At 34.5% G+C, this 22,958-nt stretch overlaps 4 protein-coding genes across 7 annotated transcripts; all 4 read left to right on the top strand.

Annotated features, from left to right (window-relative positions):
- The first annotated feature begins 563 nt into the window (after nucleotides 1–563).
- On the top strand, nucleotides 564–3,311 carry LOC8267196 (protein NRT1/ PTR FAMILY 4.3). The gene is made up of 6 exons (XM_048373792.1): nucleotides 564–628; nucleotides 735–831; nucleotides 915–1,132; nucleotides 1,303–1,746; nucleotides 1,880–2,007; nucleotides 2,105–3,311. The coding sequence occupies exons 1-6, from the start codon at nucleotides 626–628 to the stop codon at nucleotides 2,973–2,975; spliced, it is 1,761 nt and encodes a 586-aa protein (XP_048229749.1). The 5' UTR covers nucleotides 564–625; the 3' UTR covers nucleotides 2,976–3,311.
- Nucleotides 3,312–3,708: 397 nt separating this feature from the next.
- LOC8267197 (oil body-associated protein 2C) lies at nucleotides 3,709–5,007 on the top strand. 2 transcript variants are annotated; one of them, XM_048374977.1, is made up of 4 exons: nucleotides 3,709–4,044; nucleotides 4,150–4,232; nucleotides 4,313–4,427; nucleotides 4,556–5,007. In XM_048374977.1, exons 1-4 carry the CDS (start codon nucleotides 3,756–3,758, stop codon nucleotides 4,792–4,794), a joined length of 726 nt encoding a protein of 241 aa, XP_048230934.1. In that variant the 5' UTR covers nucleotides 3,709–3,755; the 3' UTR covers nucleotides 4,795–5,007. The 2 variants fall into 2 exon arrangements, with proteins under 2 accessions (XP_048230934.1, XP_002522284.2); XM_002522238.4 differs by having other exon boundaries at nucleotides 3,711–4,044; nucleotides 4,538–5,007.
- A 1,011-nt stretch (nucleotides 5,008–6,018) lies between these two features.
- Nucleotides 6,019–9,719, top strand: LOC8267198 (cyclic phosphodiesterase). Of its 3 annotated transcripts, XR_001535423.3 has the most exons (4): nucleotides 6,044–7,417; nucleotides 7,564–7,618; nucleotides 8,658–8,917; nucleotides 9,332–9,719. XR_001535423.3 is itself a non-coding variant. In XM_048373974.1 (3 exons), the coding sequence occupies exons 1-3, from the start codon at nucleotides 7,028–7,030 to the stop codon at nucleotides 9,436–9,438; spliced, it is 552 nt and encodes a 183-aa protein (XP_048229931.1). In that variant the 5' UTR covers nucleotides 6,019–7,027; the 3' UTR covers nucleotides 9,439–9,719. The 3 variants fall into 3 exon arrangements, 2 of the variants coding, with proteins under 2 accessions (XP_048229931.1, XP_002522285.2); XM_048373974.1 differs by lacking the exon at nucleotides 8,658–8,917 and having other exon boundaries at nucleotides 6,019–7,417; XM_002522239.4 differs by lacking the exon at nucleotides 9,332–9,719 and having other exon boundaries at nucleotides 6,046–7,417; nucleotides 8,658–9,091.
- Nucleotides 9,720–11,114: 1,395 nt separating this feature from the next.
- Nucleotides 11,115–17,317, top strand: LOC8267199 (integrin-linked protein kinase 1). The gene is made up of 12 exons (XM_002522240.4): nucleotides 11,115–12,165; nucleotides 12,413–12,487; nucleotides 12,581–12,676; nucleotides 13,858–13,943; nucleotides 14,044–14,164; nucleotides 14,303–14,382; nucleotides 14,945–15,004; nucleotides 15,168–15,274; nucleotides 15,446–15,531; nucleotides 15,779–15,900; nucleotides 16,608–16,719; nucleotides 16,968–17,317. Exons 1-12 carry the CDS (start codon nucleotides 11,809–11,811, stop codon nucleotides 17,064–17,066), a joined length of 1,401 nt encoding a protein of 466 aa, XP_002522286.1. The 5' UTR covers nucleotides 11,115–11,808; the 3' UTR covers nucleotides 17,067–17,317.
- The last annotated feature ends 5,641 nt before the right edge of the window (nucleotides 17,318–22,958 follow it).

Below are 22,958 nucleotides of genomic sequence, written 5' to 3'. Positions count from 1 at the left end.
TGATGTGATAAGACCGTGCAAAATTAGAAACATTGATATTATTATAAATTGATATACTTACATCTAAAAATATGATTCACATAAAAGTGTAAAATTAGAATTTGAAAAAGCTTTCTGATTTGAATGGAAGAGTAAAATCAAATGCAAATTTTTCGTTTTAAGAAATAATCAATATATATTTATATTATTAGATTTCTTTTTGAACCAGGAAAGTTTACCATATTGAATTATAATTATAAATAAAGTACTAATTTAAATAATAGATGACAATTTTGACAAGTAACAAAACTTTGCTCTGGCCCTATTAAAAGTTATTGTACGATTTGTGTCCTTAAGTAGTTAACAAGAAATGGAAATTAACCCCTTAAAATTGAAATTAGAAACTTATATAGAAAGTCTGTTTGACTAATATTAAAAACATTTAGAGGCAGAGCCATACTAAACTTACCTAAGTAAACACACGAAAACAAATGTTCGCACATTAAATAAGGAAAATTAACAAATTTTTGGGGTAATATATCCTTCCTTGCATATATATATATGATTCCACTTTAGCTTATACCATTCTCTGGTCTCTTATCTTTTCTCCTGTAGAAGGCAGCGAAGCATATTCCAGTAGATAGCCATGGTATATTGTTTTTGTTTTTGGGTCATTTATGTTATGAACCTACTGTTATCTGCATTTTTATCAGTTTAGTAATGATTGTTATTGACATTGTTTGAATCTTTTGCAGGAGAAACTTGAGTTTATTGAAGGAAAGGTGGACTGGAAGGGAAGACAAGCTGTTAAGTATAAGCATGGAGGGACTGGGACTTCTTTCCTCGTGCTTGGCAAGTGTAGCTTATGGGTTTTTATAAAGTTCAATCTCTTTTACAACATAATTATCACTAGTTTGGTATGCTTTGGTTGACAGGAACTTTCGGTTTCGAAGAGTTCGCAAGTGTTGCATTAGCAGTGAACTTGGTCACATATTTCAATGGGATTATGCACTTTGAGATAGCAGATGCGGCTAACCAGCTAACTAACTTCATGGGTGCGGGCTACATCCTCACTATTTTAGTGGCTTTTGTTGCAGACACTTATATTGGCAGATGGAAAGCTGTTATCCTTTCAGGATTTCTTGAGCTCTTGGTAAACATATTACTTGATCAATTCACGATCAATTTTTCTTTTTGCAAAGAAAATTATTGATGCCATGAGTCATTCAGCAACAAAGTTGTAATGACTAATTATTCTAATGAGTCACTGGAGCATTGTAATATAATTATCATCTGAAAATTATATATGTTCCTCATAACCAGGGACTAGTAGTGCTAGCAGTTCAAGCTCACTTCCCCAAGCTCAAACCACCTCTTTGTAATGTCTTTGATCCAACTTCTCACTGTGAGAAAATTGGAGGTGCCCATGCTCTGCTGCTCTTTGTAGGTCTCTACTTGGTTGCTTTTGGTAGTGGTGGAATCAAAGCTGCGTTGCCATCGCATGGGGCTGATCAATTTGATGACAGAGATGCGAAAGAGTCCAGGCAGATGTCAAGCTTCTTCAACCATCTCTTGCTAGTAATATGCGTGGGTGGTGCTATTAGTTTAACACTTCTAGTCTGGGTGCAAGATAAGAAGGGATGGGACTGGGGATTTACATTCAGTGCTCTTGCCATGGTATTGGGTCTGATAATGTTTTCTGCTGGATTACCAATGTATCGTATTCAACTTGTACAAAAATCTAGTGCCATTACAGAAATTATACAGGTACGTGAATTGCTAAACCCCTTAAATTACCATTTCAGAAAAGTGTCAGTGCACGAGACTTGTATTTTGAGCTCTGAAAGAGGTCAAGTTACTTAATTTGATTAAGCACTTTTCTTGGATTTATCTTTTGCAGGTATATGTAGCAGCCATCAGAAATCGAAAACTTCAAATTCCTGAAGACCCTTCAGAATTGTATGAAATTAACAAGGACAAGGAAGCTGCTATGGAAGCAGAGTTTCAGTTTCACACAGATACTTTCAGGTCAAATCTAAGATTTCACCATTCGGTAAATAACCGAAAATAATATATAAAGAAGCGTGTCTATCTTTATCTCAGAAGTAAATTTAATTGTTAGCAGATTCCTAGACAAAGCAGCTGTACAAACAGGGCAGAACAAAAAACCTGAGGCTCCAATTCCATGGAAACTATGCAGAGTAACCCAAGTGGAAAAAGCAAAAATCATACTTGGAATGCTACCAGTCTTCTGTTGCACAATTATTATGACACTATGCCTAGCTCAGCTTCAAACATTCTCCGTCCAACAGGGTCTCTCCATGGATACTCGCATCACCAAATCTTTCAACATCCCACCAGCTTCATTACCAATCATCCCATTTCTTTTCCTGATAGTCATAATCCCAATATATGATCGATTATTTGTACCATTTGCTCGCAAAATCACTGGCCATCCAGCAGGAATAACTCACCTTCAACGTATAGGAGTTGGCCTAATTCTGTCTTCTATATCCATGGCATCAGCTGCGTTAATGGAAGGGAAGAGAAAACAAGTTGCTAGAGACCACAATATGTTGGATGCTATCCCAGTGTTGCAGCCATTGCCAATTAGTGTCTTCTGGCTATCAATTCAATACTTCATATTTGGTATTGCAGACATGTTCACATATGTTGGACTTCTCGAATTTTTCTATTCACAGGCACCAAAAGGGATTAAGTCCATTTCCACTTGTTTTCTTTGGAGTTCAATGGCACTTGGATATTTTTTCAGTACCATTTTGGTTAAGATGGTGAATAGTGCAACCAAAGATATTACTAGAAGTGGAGGTTGGTTGGCGGGGAATAATATTAACAGGAATCATTTGAATCTTTTCTATTGGTTGCTATCTGCTTTGAGCTTCATCAATTTCTGTACTTATTTGTTTGTTGCTAAGAGGTACAAGTACAGGCCTCAGATTATTCCTGTGGATTCCGATGAGAACAGCAAAGCTTAGGCCAAAGAAGAAAATAAAGCATTACCGCAGAGTCCTGAGCCAAACAAGAAAATAAAGCATCACCACAGAGTCCTGAGTTTCCCTTTCTTATTCTTTAACTCTGTTGGTTTTGGTAATTTAGATTTCACGGGCGTTGATATGAATCTAGAGAAGGTTTGAACTCCTTGGATCTATAAGCTCTTCAATCATAGAAAATTATTTGTTCTTGCTAGTGCAGGAATATCCCACTATATGGAACATATTTGGTCATAGAAGCATTTTGGCAGAATTGGGAAAGAAAAAATGGAACATTTATTAGAAGATACAAGTTATTTTTAAATGGTCACTAGATCATCAGGCCTTTGACAAATCTATGGTAATTGCCAATTTCTGAAACAGTTATATCAGAAGCTTCAGGAAATAACCTAGAGTGCGATAACACCAGCAACCCGGATAATTATTCTAATAATTAAACCCAGATAATGTACGCAATCGGATTTGCAGATTACTGCTTTATATTCAATTATTTAATTTAATTGGACTAATCTAGAAACTGTAGCTAGCTCTAGCCCAAATCCAAATAAATGAGAAAGAAAAATAATCGCACCACGCAATTAAGCCACTAAATTCTCATACTTAACCACTTGTCAACGAACTTCATAATTCTCAGCCACCTCAGTCTCTCATGCATGCCTACGTGTCATCACCTCTCTTTCTTCCCATCCTTTTAAAAGAACAAGAGCAACACTTGCACTAACTCAATATTATATCAAATAATAAACTTAGAAACTAATCCAGGTCATGGCTTCTAGCGACAGGTCACCGGATCCAACCCCTGTCCGTGGCGGAGAGGAACCGATACCGCCGGGCAAGCCTATGTCAACGGAGCAGCACATGCTTGATAAGGGTGCACAGATGTTGCAGTCATTAAAACCAGTGAAGCAAATAAGCCAACACGTTTGCACTTTTGCTATTTATAGCCACGATATGTCTAGACAGATAGAGACTCACCACTTTGTCTCCAGGATTAATCAGGATTTTCTTCAGTGTGCTGTTTATGATATTGACGACTCTAATGGCCGTCTCATTGGTAATTTCGCTAATTTTTTCTTTTTTGTTTTCTTGATTCTTGAAAAAGGCCAAACCAAGATTTAAGAAGATCATAGCTTAATTAGATTTCTTTTTTCATTTGTAGGAGTGGAATATATAGTGTCAGATAAGATATTTGAAACTTTGCCACCTGAAGAGCAAAAGTTGTGGCACTCCCATGCTTATGAGGTTCATTGTATTTTTTTCTTGTTGATGTTGCTAAATTGGTTTAATTGACTATGAAACCTGAAGTTGGGATGGATTACCAGGTCAAATCAGGACTTTTGGTTCATCCTCGTGTGCCAGAAATGGTGGTGAAACCCGAACTGGAAAATTTGGCCAAAACTTATGGCAAGTTTTGGTGCACATGGCAGGTTGATAGAGGTAAAATTAAGCATGCACACAAGTCCATGAAAAGATTTTGGCATGAATGGTTTCATGCACCTCTGCTAATTATAGTCGGTTTCTTATTGATTTTGTGACTGAATTATTAGGTGATAGACTTCCACTAGGTGTACCTGCACTGATGATGTCTCCACAAGCTGTGAACCTGGGAATGGTGAAACCGGAGCTAGTTGAAAGAAGGGATTACAAGTATAACATATTGACTGATGCTATAAAGCAATCCAGGTTGGAAATTGCAGAGCCAGAGTGGATAAATCCTCAAGCTGACTACTGGAAGCAGCATGGAAAATGTTTTGCCATTGATGCTGAGATAACTGATATGAAATTGACGGCACCTTTTCCATGATGAGCCATACATATAGTTGGAGCTCATCTTCATAAGCTAGAAGACAGTATGAAAGAGAAGGTGGTGTTTGCATATGTAGGATGTGTAGATATGCGAAGTAAAATGTTTTCTTTTCGGTGTTAGATATTTTGCGGAATAACTCTTGGACTATACTATGTTGTTAAAGTGATGTCTGTATTAACTATATAAATTAAAAAAAATCCTTCTGCTCTCTGTTTCTCTTTCCGAGTATGTATGTTTCAACTTGGCAATTAATTTAGTGGCTTTTAGGCAACTATTGGTTGCCGTCCGGGGCCTTCATCAGCAACTGCGTTGCCCTGAGCCATGAAATTCCGTCCACACGTTTCATCCAGGTTGCCTGCCATTTGCATGGGACATCCGCTGAATCGGACGGGTAAGCGTTACAGAAGAAATGGAGTCGCGGCCGAGTCGTGAGTCGTAATGTGTGCCAACGACATGCCCAAGCTGTTCTGATGCTATGAATAGCTGCTGCAATTTCTGCTTCATGTGCGTAACACACCCCTAAAGGAATAGCGAAACATCTTTATTTACGAGCTTGAGGGAAAGCTCCGCCTGCTCCTGCCGATCCCGGAGAAACCATTGTCGCTTCAGCTTCATCTGTATTGGGGCTGACTCAACTTCAACAGTGTTGATCATTGGAGTTGGAATAGCTTTTATATTTTTTTTTAAGGGAATAACTTTTATATTAAGTGTACGAAAAAGAGATAATTATATATTTTTTAGTGTCTTGAAATTTATCAAGGGATAATTTTATTTTACTTTTAGATTTTTTTAAATTTATTTTTATAAACATAGATTTAAATCTATTGATATAAATATAGATGAGAAAGAGATAATTTTGTTTTATTTTTAGATTTTTTTTAAATTTATTTTTATAAACATAGATTTAAACTTATTTTTATAGATACAGGTGAGAAAAAATTACTAAACTGGTGAAAAATTAAAAATAGATTAATTAGTGATAGTTTTAGGATAAATTTTATTTTATATAATTTCTATTAATTTTTAATCTAATAGTTTTAGTTGTTAATTCATAAATTTATTTATTATAAAATTAATTATTCTAATAAAAGATATATTTATATATATCGATAAATTTGACATTTTATTATTTTTATAAAACGTTTTTGTTATTTTAACATAAAAGTCTATATCGAAAAGAATTTATATTAATGTTTATAATGAATTTGTTAAAAATATTATTTTATTATTTTTATCGTTAATCACAACAATTAAACGTTGAATTACTTTATGCCACATCAAATAGTAAAATTCAGCATTTTTGTTCTTCCCATCTTTTTGTTTCTTGCAATTTTGCTAAGGGATGTGCTCAGGAGAGTATTTTTGGTGTTCGATTGGGTCGAACTGGAACAGTCAACTCTTTTCCGCTCAGCTAGAAGATGGGATATCAGTACTCAAGTTAATCAGCTTTGGTGTGGGGCAATCAAATAAGTCGAAAGGAATAAAACACAACTTATCCAAGAAAACAGGACCTTCTGTTATAAAAGATAAAGACCAAACCGGTCGTGGATATTTAAAACTGATATCTGTCATGTAGAAGCAGGCATTGCTATTCTCTTCCAATTCAACTATGGCTTGCTTCCAGTTGTCTAAGGCCAATTATACTAATATCTTCAACAACAGAATCTATCAAAACCCACCTCTCGAAAAACATAAAACAAGCAAATACTCTATGTTGTACTCTATGCTACTTCAAGTGCCCAAAATTCTACTCCACCTCTGTTCAAAATGTGAACTTTTCAAGTAAATCAATTATTATCATTGTCATTATTTTTGTGTCATAGGATTAAACTTAAGTTGCTTCTGAAATTGATGAGATGGGCTACCCAGTTCAGGCCCAAAATTGGGTCTTCATTCCACGTTCTACTCCAAGAATATACCTTATGCATGTGCCATGTACTCATTATATTTCTTTTTTAATCTCAATTTACGCCCCAGATACTGGCAACTTCAAAGATCAAATCTTTTTGTTTAAAACAAAAAAAGAGTTCAAATCTTTGACAACCCATCTTCGACTCTATGATCTTCCCTCGATGACTGCAATCATCTTTTCTTCATTAAAATTCATTGATAAAAATATCCCACTTCCCATTTTCTAATTTGTTTAACCTTGGCAGTTGACACAAAATCTGCACTGAAACAATGGAGGACCCGTTGTATTCTATCATAATCCCCCTTTTCAATTCCACAAATGTTCTCTCTTAATTTCATTAAATTCTTATCCTTTCTTGGTCTGTTCGGTTTCTCTCTCTTTCTGTATTCGATTCTCATGGAAATTCCAGCAACAGCAACAGACATCACTGCTCAAAAGTATGTCTATTCAGTGTGGGCGATTCCAGCAGAGGATGTGTCAGCAAGACTAAAGAAGTTGATGGAGGATTTGAGATCAGAATTTGGTGGGCCTCAGTTTGAGCCTCATGTTACTGTAGTGGGTGCTATTAGTTTGACTGAGGAAGAAGCTCTGGAGAAGTTTAGATCTTCTTGTGATGGCCTTACGCGTTATATCGCTACTGTTGATCGTGTGGCTACTGGGACTTTCTTTTATCAATGTATTTATCTGCTTTTGAATCCATCTCCTGAGGTGATTTTGTTATTTGGGATTCTGATTTTGTGGGCTTTATTATTTTGTTTTTTGTTCTAGGAAGATCTGTATGTTTTAGGTGCTGTTTCGATCAGATAGATTGAATGATTAATTGTTTAAGTGGAGTTGTTTTCTTCTTGTTTCAGGTAGTGAGAGCTAGCGCACACTGCACTGGGCACTTCGGTTACAAGAGTTCTACTCGTAAGTCTTTCTCTCTCCCCAAACCACCCTTCTGAACTGAATTCTTTCTGGTTAAAGAATCTCTTTCTAGTTTCTCTGGAACAATTAGGAGATTTTCTAGAAATAAAAAAAGGAGCAATAGCCAAAGCTAAAGTTGTAAGCTTGAACAGAAACACACTACTTTGTGTTCAGACAATTGTTCGAGAATGTATTGTAAAAATAGAGAATGAAGAAGAAGAACCAAGTAAACTTGGACTAGGAATAGGATATAAGAAATATAATATGTGAAGTTTCATACTAATTTTAAATTGGCGGTTTTCTTGTTTTTTTTTTTTTTTGGGGGTATTCTTCTAAGCTTCGCAGACCTTGGCAGTTGTACATGAGAACCTTAGGAACCAGTATGCATTTCTTTAGCTGTGAAATATCCAGTAGTTGTAAAATACTAGGTTTTTAGTCAGTAAAATGAGCCTTTAGAATTTGAAGGGAATGGTAACAGTTTGAAAACTTCTTGACAATGAGTATTCGGAAAAGGTATGGATGCTATAATAAATTACAAGTCTTAGCTTTACTTTTGATTTTTGTTTGCAATAATGTATCCGGCCAAGGTAAGGCTCAATGCAGGTTAGCCAAGCTAGCTCTGAAAGACAAGAGAAAGGGTCATTGGGATATGATTACTGTAATAGAAGGAATGCAAGTACTCTAAACTGGGAATTGTCATTGTATTTATGTACCTAAATCTGGGTTCTGTTCCATTGGTTGGAGCCATAAATACATGATTCACTCAACATAATCTTGAATCTTGTCTTGCTTGGTTTCACAGGTTGTTGCTTATTTAGAGAACTGTACTTCGTAATGCTGCTCCTTGATTTAGATAATCAGGGCAGAAGTTATAATGATATGAAACTGTCATCACCCATGTAATCAGAATTTGCTATTCGTCTTAGCAGTTAACGATACCAATTGGAAGCCATCTCATTCTAATTTGTAAGAAAACATTGGGATATTTCTTTCATCATTGCTCTCCAATTGTTAATAATGCATATCTTGTACGACATTGCAGCCTACATGCCTCATCTTAGTCTCCTATATGGAGATCTAACTGATGATGAGAAGAAAAAGGCTCAAGAAAAGACCAACATACTTGATGAGAGCATTAATGGTTTAAGCTTCCAGATAAGCCGACTTGCACTGTGGAAAACAGACACTGAGGACCGCACTCTGAAATCATGGGAGAAGATTGCAGAATGCACCCTCAGTCCCAACTAGGCAACTGCTTCCTCTCCTTTCTTAATGTTTCCAATTTACAATAAAACCTATCAGGTGGTTTTCTCTTCCAGTCGCCACTGACAAAATGACTGTAACCAATCTGTCTCTTATGTTCTCTGGTTGAGTATGCAATGATACCGCATGGTTCTTTCTTGTGTTTATATTGGAATCTGTAGTACTCCCGAGTGTAATCACTACAGATAATAATTATAGTAATATTTGTATCTACCTGTCCTGCACATTTTCTGTCGTTTTCAAGCTGTGTTTTTCTTTCTCTGTTTTGCACTTGGAAAATTTTGAAAGTAAGCTCTCATCTACTGAAATCTCATGAGTACTAGTTTACTGGTCCAATAGTCCGATTTCCATTTATTCTGTGTAGTGACTGGTTTGGCTATTTAGTAAATGTTTCAGAATGTTTGCTTTCCACCAATTGGGGTGTGGCTTAATTAATATCGGAATTGTTTTCAGGAGTTGGCAGCTTAACAGTGCTGGAATCGTTTCGAGGTCTTATATTCAAAACTCAGAGGGGATCAATTAAAAGGAAAAAAAACCATTCACTACATACAGCGGCTTAAATTCAACAGGGTACAAGGGGAATAAACTTAAAATTATTTGGACCATCCAGATATGGAAAGTCTAGCTCCGAATGATCTTTTAATTTTGGTTCTGATTTTATTTGCGATGCAAATTTAATTGTTTTAAGGACTTTTCAGAGTCTTATGTTCAAAGTTATAGATTTGTACTAATTTAGTATTTAAATTAGCCTATATAAGTCCATTTTTGTTAATTTTTATTTCTGACTTAGACGTGGAATATTACGAGAACAAGCATCATTTGACCTGTTTGCCTTGCTATAGTTTGACACTTTCGCAATTGCCTTATCTGTGCTTATCTCATCCTATTCCTGGACCTGTTCATCTGGAAGGGGAAAAGGAAAGATCATGGGCAATTGCTCAAGTCGCAACAGGCCCAGCCTTTCTCCAGCTGCATGACCTTGTAAAATTGTTCGGAGGACAGCTAAATGTTAGCATAATTTCTCACGTGTGAGTTGAAATAGCCCAAGTTTGCTGGCTCATCTGATGCCACGACAATAACAAAGTCAACGTCTCCAGATTCCATTACCATTTAACGACGCACATGAAGAGCATATTCTGGTAATCCATTAAAAGATTCTGTCTACCACTGCTACTAGTAACTTAAAACAATTGCCACTAGTAGCTAGCTGGCTTGTACTATGGATGGGTGCATTGAATGATAAAGCATTACTTTGTCGCCAAGCTCAGGGGTCAAGTATTTTAATTTTCTAATTCGTTGCTCAAGTTCACACAGACTTTGAATTGGTACAAGGGCCTCTGAATTCTTTGTCATTTTACATGATTGCAGCATTATCTATCTAGTCTTAACAGTCTCGCTGTTTGCTTTGCAGGCGTTTGCATTAATCGTGATCGTCAAAGTAACCATATCCCATGTGAATAAATATCTGTCTTTTGAAAAAGCAACAAAACTAAAAACAATTTATCAAGTGGTAAGGTATAAACATGGAATAATTTGGCCATTGTAGCTAATTAATTGCTTATTTGCGTTAATCACTAGAAGAAGCGATAAAAAATGACTGCTCTTTTATCCAGCTGAGGATTCAATTGTGAATTCTATAATTATCAGCATCAATTGATTGAATGTATTTTATATCCTAGAAAGGCATAAAATCTTCATCAATCCGAAGTAATCCAAAAACATGGGAGGTGGACAAGTCATCAACCGGCAGATGACACGACTGCTTTCATCTTTATCATCAGCAACTAACATTCACATGTATTTTACGACCTCAATACTACTTTATTTCTTTGAATAGTTGTCCACGCAGCAACTTTTTCCTTTTTCAAAGTCGTCGGTGACCTGAAACGCGTCGTCGTTTCTGTTTCTCCTCACTCGAGGGAACTGGACCCTACATTACGCCGTAGATCTAAAGCACGTGCCGGTATAATCGCCGCCGCCGCTATGCCTGTGACGTTGTTTACATGCATACCAAGTCTTATACTTCTACAGCCTCCAACCCCGTCCGTCCTCATGTCATGTGAATTGAAAGAGCCGTTTTAACTCTCCAGCGCACGTTAGTCAAACTTCCACTTATTTTGCGCCGGCCCCGCGCTTGTCCAATCAAATAGCTCTCTCCTCGTCCCCACTCGCTCTTTATGCGCGTGCATTCCGCTTTCTTTCGTTATACATTTCAACGCCTTCTCCATGAATGACTGAGAAAAGAAACTTCAATTACAATATAAGAAACGCTCTCCCCAACTTTTCGTTTCATTTTATTTTTTGGTTCCCTTATTCTCTCCGTGTTTGATTTTCTTTGTGTATAAATCTTTAATTGAGACCCAAATTCTTAATTCACTGTTTTTTTAAAATTTCTAAAGTCTTAAACTTTCTTTTAAGTGAAAAAGAACAACAAACTCAAAAGTCCTTTTCTTTTTCCTCAATACTACGCCTGTTCAGCCAAAAAAAAGCACAAAAGTTATTACTTTCAGCTTCCTAAATTTCAGGGTTTTTGTTAATTGTCAAACATATATTTTCTTTTTTTTTAATCATTGATTACAGTTGTGAGCTCTTTCCATTTGACTGCTCTATTCTTGATTCTTGATTGAAGCTTTTCTACATCAAGAAACTTACTCTCTTGATTGTCATTGTTCTTCATTTGAACTCACAAACTGAAACCAAACCGAAAAATAAATTCAGGGTATTGGGTTTCTTTACATTCATCTTAGCTGAACAACCAAGAAATCAACAACCAAATCGAGATGCTTTCTTGATTAATAGTTTTCATCTGAAATCGCAAACTGAAGGTTGAAAGGAAAAAACGAAAAGAAAATTTCAGGATTTTGGGTTTTGCTTTGGATCAACTTATCTTAAAACCCAGAAATCAAGAACCAAACTTCTGGAGACTTTTAATGGAAGGGAAGAGCTCGGTGAGGTTTACTTTAGGAAAGCAATCATCTTTAGCACCAGAAAGGAGTAGGGAAGAAGATGTGAGTAATGATCAGGAAGAAGGATCAGAAGATATGAGTAATGATCCGGAAGAAGAGTTGGAGGATATCCATCCAGGTGTGAGGCTAATGTACTCTTGTCATGAGGGTGATTTGGATGGGATTCGTGAGCTATTGGATTCGGGGATTGATGTTAATTTTCGTGATATTGATAATCGTACTGCTCTTCATCTTGCTGCTTGTCAGGGTTACACTGATGTTGTTGCTTTGTTGCTTAATAATGGGGCTGAGACTGACCCTAAAGATCGGTGGGGTAGCACGGTAAGAAACTCTCTAGTCAAGATTCAAGAATCTGGTCATGTTATGATATATTGAGAGATTTATAATTAATCTTCGAGCCTTTTAATTGTGCTTTTAATAATAGTTATCTAGAAATATGTAAAGATTTATGGGCTTAATCTGTTCTGACGAGAATTGTGTTTGGTTCTCTCTGTGTGTCTGACTTGAATGGCAAACGTTTGATAGGTCTGTTTTCTTTTTCTAATGATCGAATACTTGCTTAAAACAGCCTCTTGCAGATGCTATATACTATAAGAACCATGATGTCATCAAACTTTTGGAGAAGCGTGGTGCAAAGCCTCTGGTATGTTTCACTTCTTGGTTATTATACGTCATATATTTGTAACTATTGTCAACTTATATGTCTTATGTATTGTGTTGGTTGTTATTCGCTCAGATGGCTCCCATGCATGTTAATCATGCTCGTGAAGTTCCAGAATATGAAATTAATCCTCATGAGCTTGATTTTACCAATAGTGTGGAAATAACAAAGGTAACTTTATTTTCTGTTTCTGTTTTGATAGATTGGTCTGTCTTTCAATAGGTGATACATACAGAGCTTTTAGAGTTATCAGTTCCACACGTCTTACATTCATGTTTTACACACTGATACTCACTTATTAAATAAGTTTGAAGCTGTAACATGTTAGCATTTTGCACTAAAATCCTGTCGATGTTCTCCCTGCCTCTTTTATACTTGGCCTATTAATTTCCTTAAGGTAAGAAATCTGGTCAGACAAGGCTAAATGTGGTAATTAATCTCTTAGATAATGAAGATATTGCAAAATATAATATATGTATTTTAATCAATATCTTTCTTTCTTTGCTGGGATGTTCAAATGATTGGTATTTGTAAATTAGCAGTCTTCAAATCAATGAGATCATTATCTAGTGCCTGTAATGCTTTTTTGATGGTTTTGTACTGTAGTTGACAGAATTATCACCTAATGTATCCGAGCTGCATCTTGTAAAAATTCAAGTGTACCTTCCCCACTGCCATCTAGATAAGCAGCTTGGAAGGATTAGATGAATATAATGGCTACTACCAATAATTCTAGTTTTTATCCTTTTAAAGTTGAAATTTCAAAGTGTTGAAACGATATATTGAAATGACTAGCAATTGGTAATTGGGACTGTGAGGACCAGAGGAAGCTCCCTTGTTCATCCAACAAAACACAATAAAATAAGGTATCAGAACCATAAACTCTAGAAAATAACATAATTCTAAATTTTCAAAAAGAGGTGAAGAACAAGGACTTCTAAATTGCATAGGAGTTCGAGAATCCTACCTGCATGTGAACTTATGTTAGTAGTAGAAGGGGGTTTGAGTAGGAAAATCTTCAAATCCTGATTATGTCAATATATAAATGAATAGAGTTAGAAGGTCAGACTAAGGTTTCTTGTTTGTCCTGTTTTCTTCACTATCCCCCTCCTAAAAGAAACACAACTTCTTTCAACAGAAAGACGCTTCAAGCTTTTTTTTTATCTTTTGTTTTTGGTTGTCATTGAGAGCCAAGTAAAAGCAATATTGGGCTGTTAATTTAAAGATCCCTCTCAGTCCTCCTTTCTCAAGTTTTAACATTTAATATGATGGACCGTGTTATTTCATTTTTTTCTTGTTATTTTGGCTGCCACTGTCTAGTTTTTAAGTAAAATGTAGCACATATGTTACAGGGAACCTTTCATTTAGCCTCATGGCGTGGGATTCAAGTTGCTGTTAAAAAACTTGGAGAGGACGTGATTTCTGATGAGGATAAAGTGTGAGTTAATTATAAACTGCTTTTTTATTTGCTTTCTTATTACAATCTGATCTTTTTTCTTAATTTTTTGTTTGTAGTTAATATGGTTTATTTTTCACAGGAGAGCATTCAGTGATGAGCTTGCGTTGCTTCAGAAGATACGTCATCCAAATGTGGTCCAATTTCTGGGTGCTGTTACTCAAAGTAGTCCTATGATGATTGTGACAGAATATCTACACAAGGTATTTTCTCCATTCCTTGATTAACTGAATTGTTGCCACTCATGAAATATTTGCATGAAATTCTTTCTGTTTATTAAAACTTGCAAAATAAAAAAAAATTCAGCAGTTAAAACCTTTGTTTTTCTTTTAATACTACAGGGAGATCTTCGTGCATTCTTGAAAAAAAAAGGAGCATTAAGACCAGGAACAGCCGTCAGATTTGGACTTGACATTGCGAGGTCCGTGTTATTGTCACATTTTTTTGTCATTTGTTGTAGAGTTGGGTGTTGTAATTTTATTGGCGTGCAACATTAGGCTGTGAAGTCAAGCGAGGTAAAAAAAAATGATGGTTACGCTGTGAAATAAATTAAGGTGGAAGAAAGGTTATGGTTTCTGTTTTTTCATTTGTGAATGAAATCTAAGAATTTTCAAAATAGAGTTTAATAGCTCTTTTTATACTTGGGTCTTAATTCGATAATCTCATGAGAAGCATTGGATTTTGGGGCTTCAGCTTCTGTCAGGGTTTCGTCCAAATTATTTGGGAACATGCCAATGCATAACTCTGAAGTTCATGCGTTTCTATATGTGGAACCCGTTTTGAATCTATGCATGATGCAGTAGATAAACATGACCATGAATGTGAAATATCTTAATATACAGTGATTATTTGAGTTTTGCTTATCACAACCTGCAAGATGCAAGGTCAATATGATTGTGCATGATAAGTTTGTTTAATTTTGTGTTGTTTGATTGAGTTCCAAACTAGCCGAAAGATCATTAATAAGTTTGGGTTTGTTGCAGGGGATTGAATTACTTGCATGAGAATAAACCACCAATAATACACCGTGATCTTGAGCCTTCGTGAGTTCCTTTTAGAGTTCCTTTCATATCAATTAAATGTTAACTTGTTTTGTGCTTTAGAAATCTACTGAGACTACACTGAAGTTTCAGTAAAATTCATTAGCTTCCTCAATTCTCTGAAATTGCCAGCACATTTTTATGTTGCTTTCGAGTGAGGTAACAGAAATATATTGCGGGATGATTCTGGACATCTCAAAGTTGCAGATTTTGGAGTTAGTAAGTTGCTAACAGTTAAAGAAGACAAGCCTCTAACTTGTCAAGATACTTCTTGTGAGTACTGCTTATTGTGACGCTGATTTTAATTAGAAGTTGCACAATTGAATGTCTTGTGGCAGTTTTACATTATTTGGCTACTATTCTATGCATGCAATCATCCTTATTTCTGTAGATTGATGCGCTAGGTGATAAATTTTATACTGAAATTATTTGGGTCATTGATAGGTCGATATGTGGCCCCAGAGGTTTTCAAACATGAAGAATATGATACCAAAGTGGACGTCTTTTCGTTTGCTTTAATTTTACAGGAGGTAATGCTTACCCATTCGTCCTGACCAATCATTACTCTGAACTAATTTGCTGTTTAGTGCTAGGACACAAATCTCTCCATGTGTAAGAAAATCTTCCTTAGTTGTCCACAGGATAGCAAAATATCATGTGCCTATAAACATTTCAGGAAGATGTAAATGGAACCTAATTTAGTTTCATAGCTTCCTCTAGATTTACAGTTCCTATCGCATGACTGCAGACTAATAATCCTTACATATTTTGCATCAGATGATTGAAGGCTGCCCACCATTTTCAGCAAAGCAAGATCTTGAAGTTCCAAAATCATATGCTGCAAAAGAGCGTCCACCATTTAGGGCTCCAACCAAGCATTACCCTCATGGGCTTAAAGAGTATGTTCTCTATCTATCTTTGTAGCATTTTTTTCTTCTTTCAGATTTTCTGTTTCTTTCTTATTCTTGTCATCAGTTATGTTACTCAGAAAATGGTGAAAGGCTTAACTATGTTCTACATTCATTGGATGGGATTGATTCTCTAAATTACTTTAATGAATAGTTATCTCTAAATAGCTCTGGGCAACACCTAGTGTATTAGTATATTACCGGTCCTTTTTGATGTAGCAATTCCTCTCTGTGTTTCCATACAAATTATGGAGGATGAGGAAGTACATTAACAGTAACTGGTAATCAAAGATAAAGGAGCCTACTTTTATATTTCGACTACTATATTTGTACAGAAAGAGTAAGGAATTCCTTTTTGACCACCTAAAATTGGAATTTTCACTGAATGCCATCATAATACTTAAAGAGTTTTTTCTGTTTTCAACCAAGTTTTCACAAGGGAAGAAAATGAAAACTAGGTAAACTTAGTAGCAAATTTTGGGTTGCTTAAGCCCTAATATAATAATTAATTAACAAATTGCATTCTTTTTAATTTCTCCCTCATATTGCCCTATTTGCTTCTGTAATTGATCTTATCTCAGGAAATTAAATTGCTTAGCTATTTGTGAAGGTCATTGAATCTTTGGTCCCTCGTCAAATTGACAACAATACAAAGTATAACCTTTGTTTCTGTATCTTTTTCTGTTTCATGTTCACAGCTTGATTCAGGAGTGCTGGAATGAGAATCCAGCTAAGCGTCCAACTTTCAGGCAAATAATCACAAAACTGGAGTCAATTTACAATAGCATTGGTCATAAGAGGCGCTGGAAGGTATTTCTCTCTTTTCCTTGTGCGTGTCGTGTATTTAATGATATTTTATGTTGGTACAAAAAATAACACCATCTATCATGTCCAACTCTTAGCCTTTTCTCTACCTACCTTGGAAATTGCTCATACAAAGACCTTCTCTTCACATTGAAACTATATCTATTGTTTTGATCTGTGAGTCTTTTGAGGGCTCAATACTGACCAGACTCTAAACTGATGCGTTCTCTCTGTGGGCATTGTGACATCTACAGGTTAGACCCCTGAAATGCTTTCAGAATTTCGAGGCTATGTTGAAGAAGGATCTCAGTCTGAGTGGAAGTAGTCGTTCTTCACACTCCAGCCATGTATAAGAAACTAAGGATTTCATTTCTAGTTAAATTTTTAAAAAGCTTTCAGAGTGGTAGTGAAACAGGATTATTTCCTTCTATTTGGTTTAGAGCATAGGTTTCTTCTACCTGTGATGGAGCTTGAATTCTTGCAAGTATGTTAAAAGTTCTCCCCATTAAATCTGCGGGCTGAGAAATCAATGTTTCAAAAGTAACAATGGTTTAGCTGTTCATGTACATTATGTGTGTAATAACAGTCTTTTTTTTTTATATTACTTCGTCTTGTTAAATAATGATATCTGATGCTTCTAAACTATTCAGGAAAGCAGCAATGCCATTGGCATTTATTTTGAGGGAAAGTAACAATTCATGCTCCGATTTGCACTTTGAGGCTTTGACTATTCAAGCCTTATCTTATCTTGATTTGAAACCTGAAGCATGTTTTTATTTATTCCATCCTAATTCATAAAATTGTAAGAAACTCAGGGTTTGCTTTTTCTTAAAAAGAATCTCCTCTCTGCCAAGAAGCCAAAAGCTAAAACCTTTTGTGTGGGAAAAAGAGAAAAAAACTTCACAAGTAAATCCTCTCATTCGAGGGAAATAGTATTTGATAAAAACAGGCAAAAGGATAGAAAAGAAAAGTAAAAAAGGGTGAAAAACTTCAGCGGACAATTCCTGACATTGTGGTATATAGTCATCATAATATGAGTCATGTGGTCCTATATGTGAAAGGAACAATGACTCAAATTTCATAACTTTTGTTTGAAAATATATAGAAGCAGAAAAATCATGTATTGAGAACCCATCCATGAGCTGTTACAATACATTAAAAAGAAAAACATGAAATAAGAAACCCTAATAGATAATGGTAATACTAATAACAATCATAAGATTGAAAGAAAAATAAGTAAAGACTGAGCCATCTGCAGTGATAGGTTATGTATTAAAAAGAGAATTAATTAACTGAGATAGTAAAAAAATGAAATGTGGGTGTGGTTGAGAGCAGTAACTATCCAAATAATGGCTAGAGGCTTAACCATTGCTACAGTTTAAGGTCCGTCCATCACTGCATTCTTCGAGGCCTGAAAGACTGCTAGCTTCATTGGGAAATTTGCTTTAAATCACACCTGGGCCACTCTCTCTCTCTCTCTTACGATCCTGGTAGGACCACTGTTCCTTTTTTAGTTTTCTTTTTTGAAAAATACTTCGAGATTTTCCCATTGTAAATTAATCTTTATTTCTAAACCTAATTAGACAAACCACCAGCGCAACAGTAGTGTATATTTCAATTTATTTTTATACCTTTCTTTATAATTGAAAGGGAAAATATATAAGAAAAAAGGTAAATTTCCGAATTTAGGAAGTTCCAAATATACAAGGAAAATTTGCTGCCTTGTTATTTTGTAAGATAAGATATATGGACCGGACACGACAAGGCAATACACAAACACTTGAGAAAAATGAAAGCAAATATCAGGTCTCTTCCACTGCCAAAACAAAATAGAGTCTCTGTACCTATGACTTTGTCCAAAATTGAGCAATTCCATTTGATCTTGCAGATGCCACTCTCCACCACAATTTTTGACCCATTTGTGCAGCTTTAATTTATGGGTCTTATTAGGATACTTATATTTTTGGGACTAAAATAGAACATTCAAGGTTAGGCGCTTTTGCAACATTATTTTCAATTAATATCATTCGATTTTGTATTATCCACTAAATTTCAACTATGTTTCATTACGTATACGATTCTAAAGAAAATTTTTATTATAAGACTGAAGGTTATAAAAATAAAAAGCATATGGTAACGCTATCATGTATATGATGGAAACATAATAAAGCACGTTCAGAAACTCACTCTAATATCATATTAATAGGTGGCAAATTTCGTTTTGGTGACTTTTAGAGATGATGAGAGGATAGCCTTATGAATATGTAAATTGGACTTAATAATGTTCAGAGGACAAAACTAGACACTGCATTTGTTTCACAACCATTTATTTGAACGTCCAATTAATTAAGAGCAAAGAGACAAAGATATATACGTATAAATTTGGCTGAATTCCTGTGGACGTCCAAAAGAGTTGTTAACCTTACTTAATCTTTTCTTTTGTTGATTAAAACCCTTAACTACAAGTTGGGTTTGTGTTTATCATTTTCTTTTACCATTAAAAATGAATCTGTCATTGAAATCCTCCTCGAGCAAATCCATAGCTATCATTTCATAACTCTTGTGGTTGTATTTAACAATGAAGCTTTGAAAAGGGGAGTTCAAGGTGTACCCAATACAGGCTCTCGTTTGCTATTATTACTTCATAATGGAATCTAAAGTTTTTGAACTCAATAATCTAGATACGGCGTTACTCCAAACTATAATGATGGAACTGATGCTTTTTATTAATTTTTCCACTATCAGAGGGGCCATTCATTTCTTAGTCCATTTTAGCATACACATTTGGTGAAAAGAGCCGACATCCAACAGTGACTGAGTCTTACATTCTCGGGCTGCCTGATTAATGTTGCACAGAGATTTCTTTCGTAATCCATTAATTAGCGTGCATTGAATAGCACTTGGATTGTTCATATTTTTAACAATATGGGCGCAATTGGTTAATCACTAAGCCGCATTGTTGATTGGAGATTTCTTTTTAGTATATTGGTTTAAAATGGTTGGACATTGGGCCTCTATAAATATTAATATGGTTTGAATCAATCAAAATACCTTTTGAATTAAAGATCAAACATAAAATTATGGGTTTAATTAATCTAAACATCAGTGGATAAATAATCCTTCTTTCTAGTTAACTTTAACAACAAAAAGAAAAGCCTCGTAATTGAATATTTATTTTGTGAGATTCTAACAAATTTAATCGAATCAGGATAATCCTTTTGTCGTTTGAAAAGCTTGCCAATGAAGTATCCAGAAACAGATTCTGCATAGAAGGTGATGAAGCTCGCCTGGACGATAAATTGCATTTAGACCTCAAAACGGCAATTGATTATTGAACAATTTTGTCATGTTAGGCGGTAATGCATCATCTACTGCACTGCCATTTTCTCCACGAGGATCATGATTTAATTATAAAAATAAAACGAGAATAATTTTATTAAAATCTAACAATTCATCTGTGCTTTTTCTTTAATCTCTGAACGCCTTCACAAATTTGTCATGCGTTTTTACACAGTGATAATGCGACTACTGTACAGAAAAAGATGAATCTAAATCTCAATAGCAAAGCGATCTTGTGATGCACAAAACTGATTTAATTTGTAATATTAATTTCAAAATAATAAAATAAACAATTGCCTAAAATATTGCTAGTTACACGTATATAAAATTAGGACACTTCTATTATAACAATCTAGTCAAGTGGTTCAACCAGAACAAAAGTGATCACCCTATAAAAATTAAATATCTAGATAAAGAGCGGTTTTTAGTAAGTTTTTAGGATAATAATACTACAAAGTGTGTGTATGTATATATGAAATAACTGATTTATATATTAAAACCAGACATATATATGATAACTAATAATATATATATATATATATATATATATATATATATATATATATATAAAGAGTTTGAAGTTATTAATAAAGACTCTTTTAGTTATTAGGATGTCGAGTTGTAGGAAGTTTAAAATAAATATGTTGATCTAAAACTTAAAGTAATTTTATGGTGAATAACTTTTTTTAAAAATTCTCGAATTCTCTAAGGAAATAAAATTTTAAATTTAGTAAAAGTCAAAGTGGATAATATTTAAAATTAAAAAGCCACCACACAAGTGAAAATAAAATATTAAAAGAAACCCAAAAGTTCCCTTCATTTTTTGGCAGAATAGGTAAAAGTTTGAACAGGGATTCTAAGATCAAACTATACAAGGAGGGTAATTACCAAAAGAAAATAGACCCATTAATTTTATTGAGATCCCTATATCTTTGAGGCGGGAAGCATACATAACACATGCAGTATCACATCATAAATGCGTACTAAATATCCCTTTACTTCACTATAAAAGATCAAAAAGAAAAAGAAAACTCGAGGGTGAACGTTTAGTATAGTAGTTGAGTTGGTTCGTGAAGAAAGGTTAAAATTGAAGTTATGAAGAAGGTTAGATTGAGAGTCTGTAAAGGGGTATTTATTGGATTAGGTCTTTGCATTGAAGTCATGCACCTTTCAGCATCATTTGAAGGTCCTATAAGAAAATGATATTGTTGGCTGTTACACAGTGGTCCCCTTTGTCCAATTTACTTGCCTGCAGATTTTCTTAGAGATGAACCAGTAATTGAGTATAAATTTTGCTCTAACCTTGTTGGTACATGTTAATTCAGAAACATTAAGTTGAGAATTGGCCGAGATAACACTCAAGTAATGAATCAAAGGAACCTAATTTTCCTCATTTAGCTAAGCATAGATAAACTGTTATTTCGGACTTTCAACTGGGCTGAGTTTGTTCTTGTGAAATATGAACAAATGAAGCCTCATTATATGGTTGAAACTTTGTATGTAATTTGTTAGGATCTTATCAACTCAATTTTGAACAATGATTTTCAACCCAATTACACCACATATATGGTACATGCATGGGGCCAAAAAAAAGAGACAAAGAGTGTTTTTTGTTTTTGTTTTTTGTGAAGAGTTTACTTTTTGTCTTGTAATGTTAAATATTGAAAAACCTGACTTGAAAATGAATATCTGTCATAAGTTTATTCATAATTCCATCAAGGTTATATACTCATATAAAACTTGAATCCTTATATTTCCAACACTGCCTATTAATTCTTTTATCTCTTAATTAGTTTTAGCATTCATGAGATTTAATCTCTTTTCTTCTAAAAGAAATACCAAAAAGAAAAGTAGTATATGCATATATATTGGGTGAAAATCTGAATGAAAAAGAAAAAGAAAAAAAGAAGATCCATTATAAGTGGCCTAACATGTAAAGGTTGCAATTCCCTCTCAAGAGGATGTTGCAAGAATCTTAAACTTCTACCTTTTACAAGACCCAATTCGCAAAGCTAATCCATCAGCAGAAAGCATTTTCCATTGAGTACGTATATGATGAAATAAGATAGAAACATATATATACATGTATATATAATGATATACAAGTTGCTCTCCAAGTGGTCCTTGAGGTTGATATGGAGAAGATTTTCTTGTTGGAAACCATGAAAGAACTTTGACCCTATTAGATCAAAATTTAATTACCATAAAAGACTTCTTATTTTAGAAGCATTCTTTTATTTTTAAACTGTAAGGCAATGGCCCTGAATAGAAGCCACATTCAGTACTCCTGGAAAGGGCCACATATATAATTATAATGCAAAATGAAAACTGCTACAGCCTCGAGAGCAAGAAGCGTATGAAAAATGTAGCAGCTTTTTTCTTTTTCAGTTGACTTAATAGGACATATAATGGACCTTCAACTAATGTACTTCTTCCATTACAAACTTCTCATCATAAAAATGACTACCTCGCTAATATTGATTGACAAACAAATTAATCATGCTAAACTTGATTGGTTCAGTGAGAGTTTATCTACTTTACCTCTCTAAGTGTCCATTCTAATAACATAGAAAGAAAAAAGAAATTAAATCATGACATATTTTTATATCTGTTAAATTATATTTTACTTATCGAAATCCAATTAACATGAACTGCATAATAAAAATAATCATATTCTTAAACATGTACAGCTCAATTTAATTGATATGCGAGTTTGTTCTTTTTCTATTGATTAGGATATATAATAAATTTAATTTGGTCTATTATGGATTTCTTAATTTTGGTACACATCAATTATTATTTATCTATTAAATTGTAAGGATAAACCACGTGATATTTATTTGTTAAGTCGCATTCATCAAATATATATACATACATATAATGTATCACCTCAAAGAATAAAGTTA

Source organism: Ricinus communis, chromosome 5, assembly GCF_019578655.1.
Source record: "Ricinus communis isolate WT05 ecotype wild-type chromosome 5, ASM1957865v1, whole genome shotgun sequence".
NCBI classification, from domain to species: Eukaryota; Viridiplantae; Streptophyta; class Magnoliopsida; order Malpighiales; family Euphorbiaceae; genus Ricinus; species Ricinus communis.
Note: the sequence above shows the minus strand (reverse complement) of the source record. Positions and strands in the feature narration are given on the sequence as shown.

What these genes read in the sequence shown, in the direction of transcription:
- LOC8267197 (XM_002522238.4), top strand. Translation starts at nt 3,756, where the DNA reads ATGGCTTCTAGCGACAGGTCACCGGATCCAACCCCTGTCCGTGGCGGA. An exon ending in GGCACTCCCATGCTTATGAG is followed by an intron (nt 4,233 to 4,312) that starts GTTCATTGTATT and finishes ATGGATTACCAG; the next exon opens with GTCAAATCAGGACTTTTGGT. An exon ending in CACATGGCAGGTTGATAGAG is followed by an intron (nt 4,428 to 4,537) that starts GTAAAATTAAGC and finishes CTGAATTATTAG; the next exon opens with GTGATAGACTTCCACTAGGT.
- LOC8267199 (XM_002522240.4), top strand. Translation starts at nt 11,809, where the DNA reads ATGGAAGGGAAGAGCTCGGTGAGGTTTACTTTAGGAAAGCAATCATCT. An exon ending in AGCGTGGTGCAAAGCCTCTG is followed by an intron (nt 12,488 to 12,580) that starts GTATGTTTCACT and finishes TTATTCGCTCAG; the next exon opens with ATGGCTCCCATGCATGTTAA. An exon ending in ATAGTGTGGAAATAACAAAG is followed by an intron (nt 12,677 to 13,857) that starts GTAACTTTATTT and finishes CATATGTTACAG; the next exon opens with GGAACCTTTCATTTAGCCTC.
- LOC8267196 (XM_048373792.1), top strand. An exon ending in CAGGATTTCTTGAGCTCTTG is followed by an intron (nt 1,133 to 1,302) that starts GTAAACATATTA and finishes CCTCATAACCAG; the next exon opens with GGACTAGTAGTGCTAGCAGT. An exon ending in CCATTACAGAAATTATACAG is followed by an intron (nt 1,747 to 1,879) that starts GTACGTGAATTG and finishes TATCTTTTGCAG; the next exon opens with GTATATGTAGCAGCCATCAG.
- LOC8267198 (XM_002522239.4), top strand. Translation starts at nt 7,028, where the DNA reads ATGTTCTCTCTTAATTTCATTAAATTCTTATCCTTTCTTGGTCTGTTC. An exon ending in TTTTGAATCCATCTCCTGAG is followed by an intron (nt 7,418 to 7,563) that starts GTGATTTTGTTA and finishes TTCTTGTTTCAG; the next exon opens with GTAGTGAGAGCTAGCGCACA. An exon ending in CGGTTACAAGAGTTCTACTC is followed by an intron (nt 7,619 to 8,657) that starts GTAAGTCTTTCT and finishes ACGACATTGCAG; the next exon opens with CCTACATGCCTCATCTTAGT.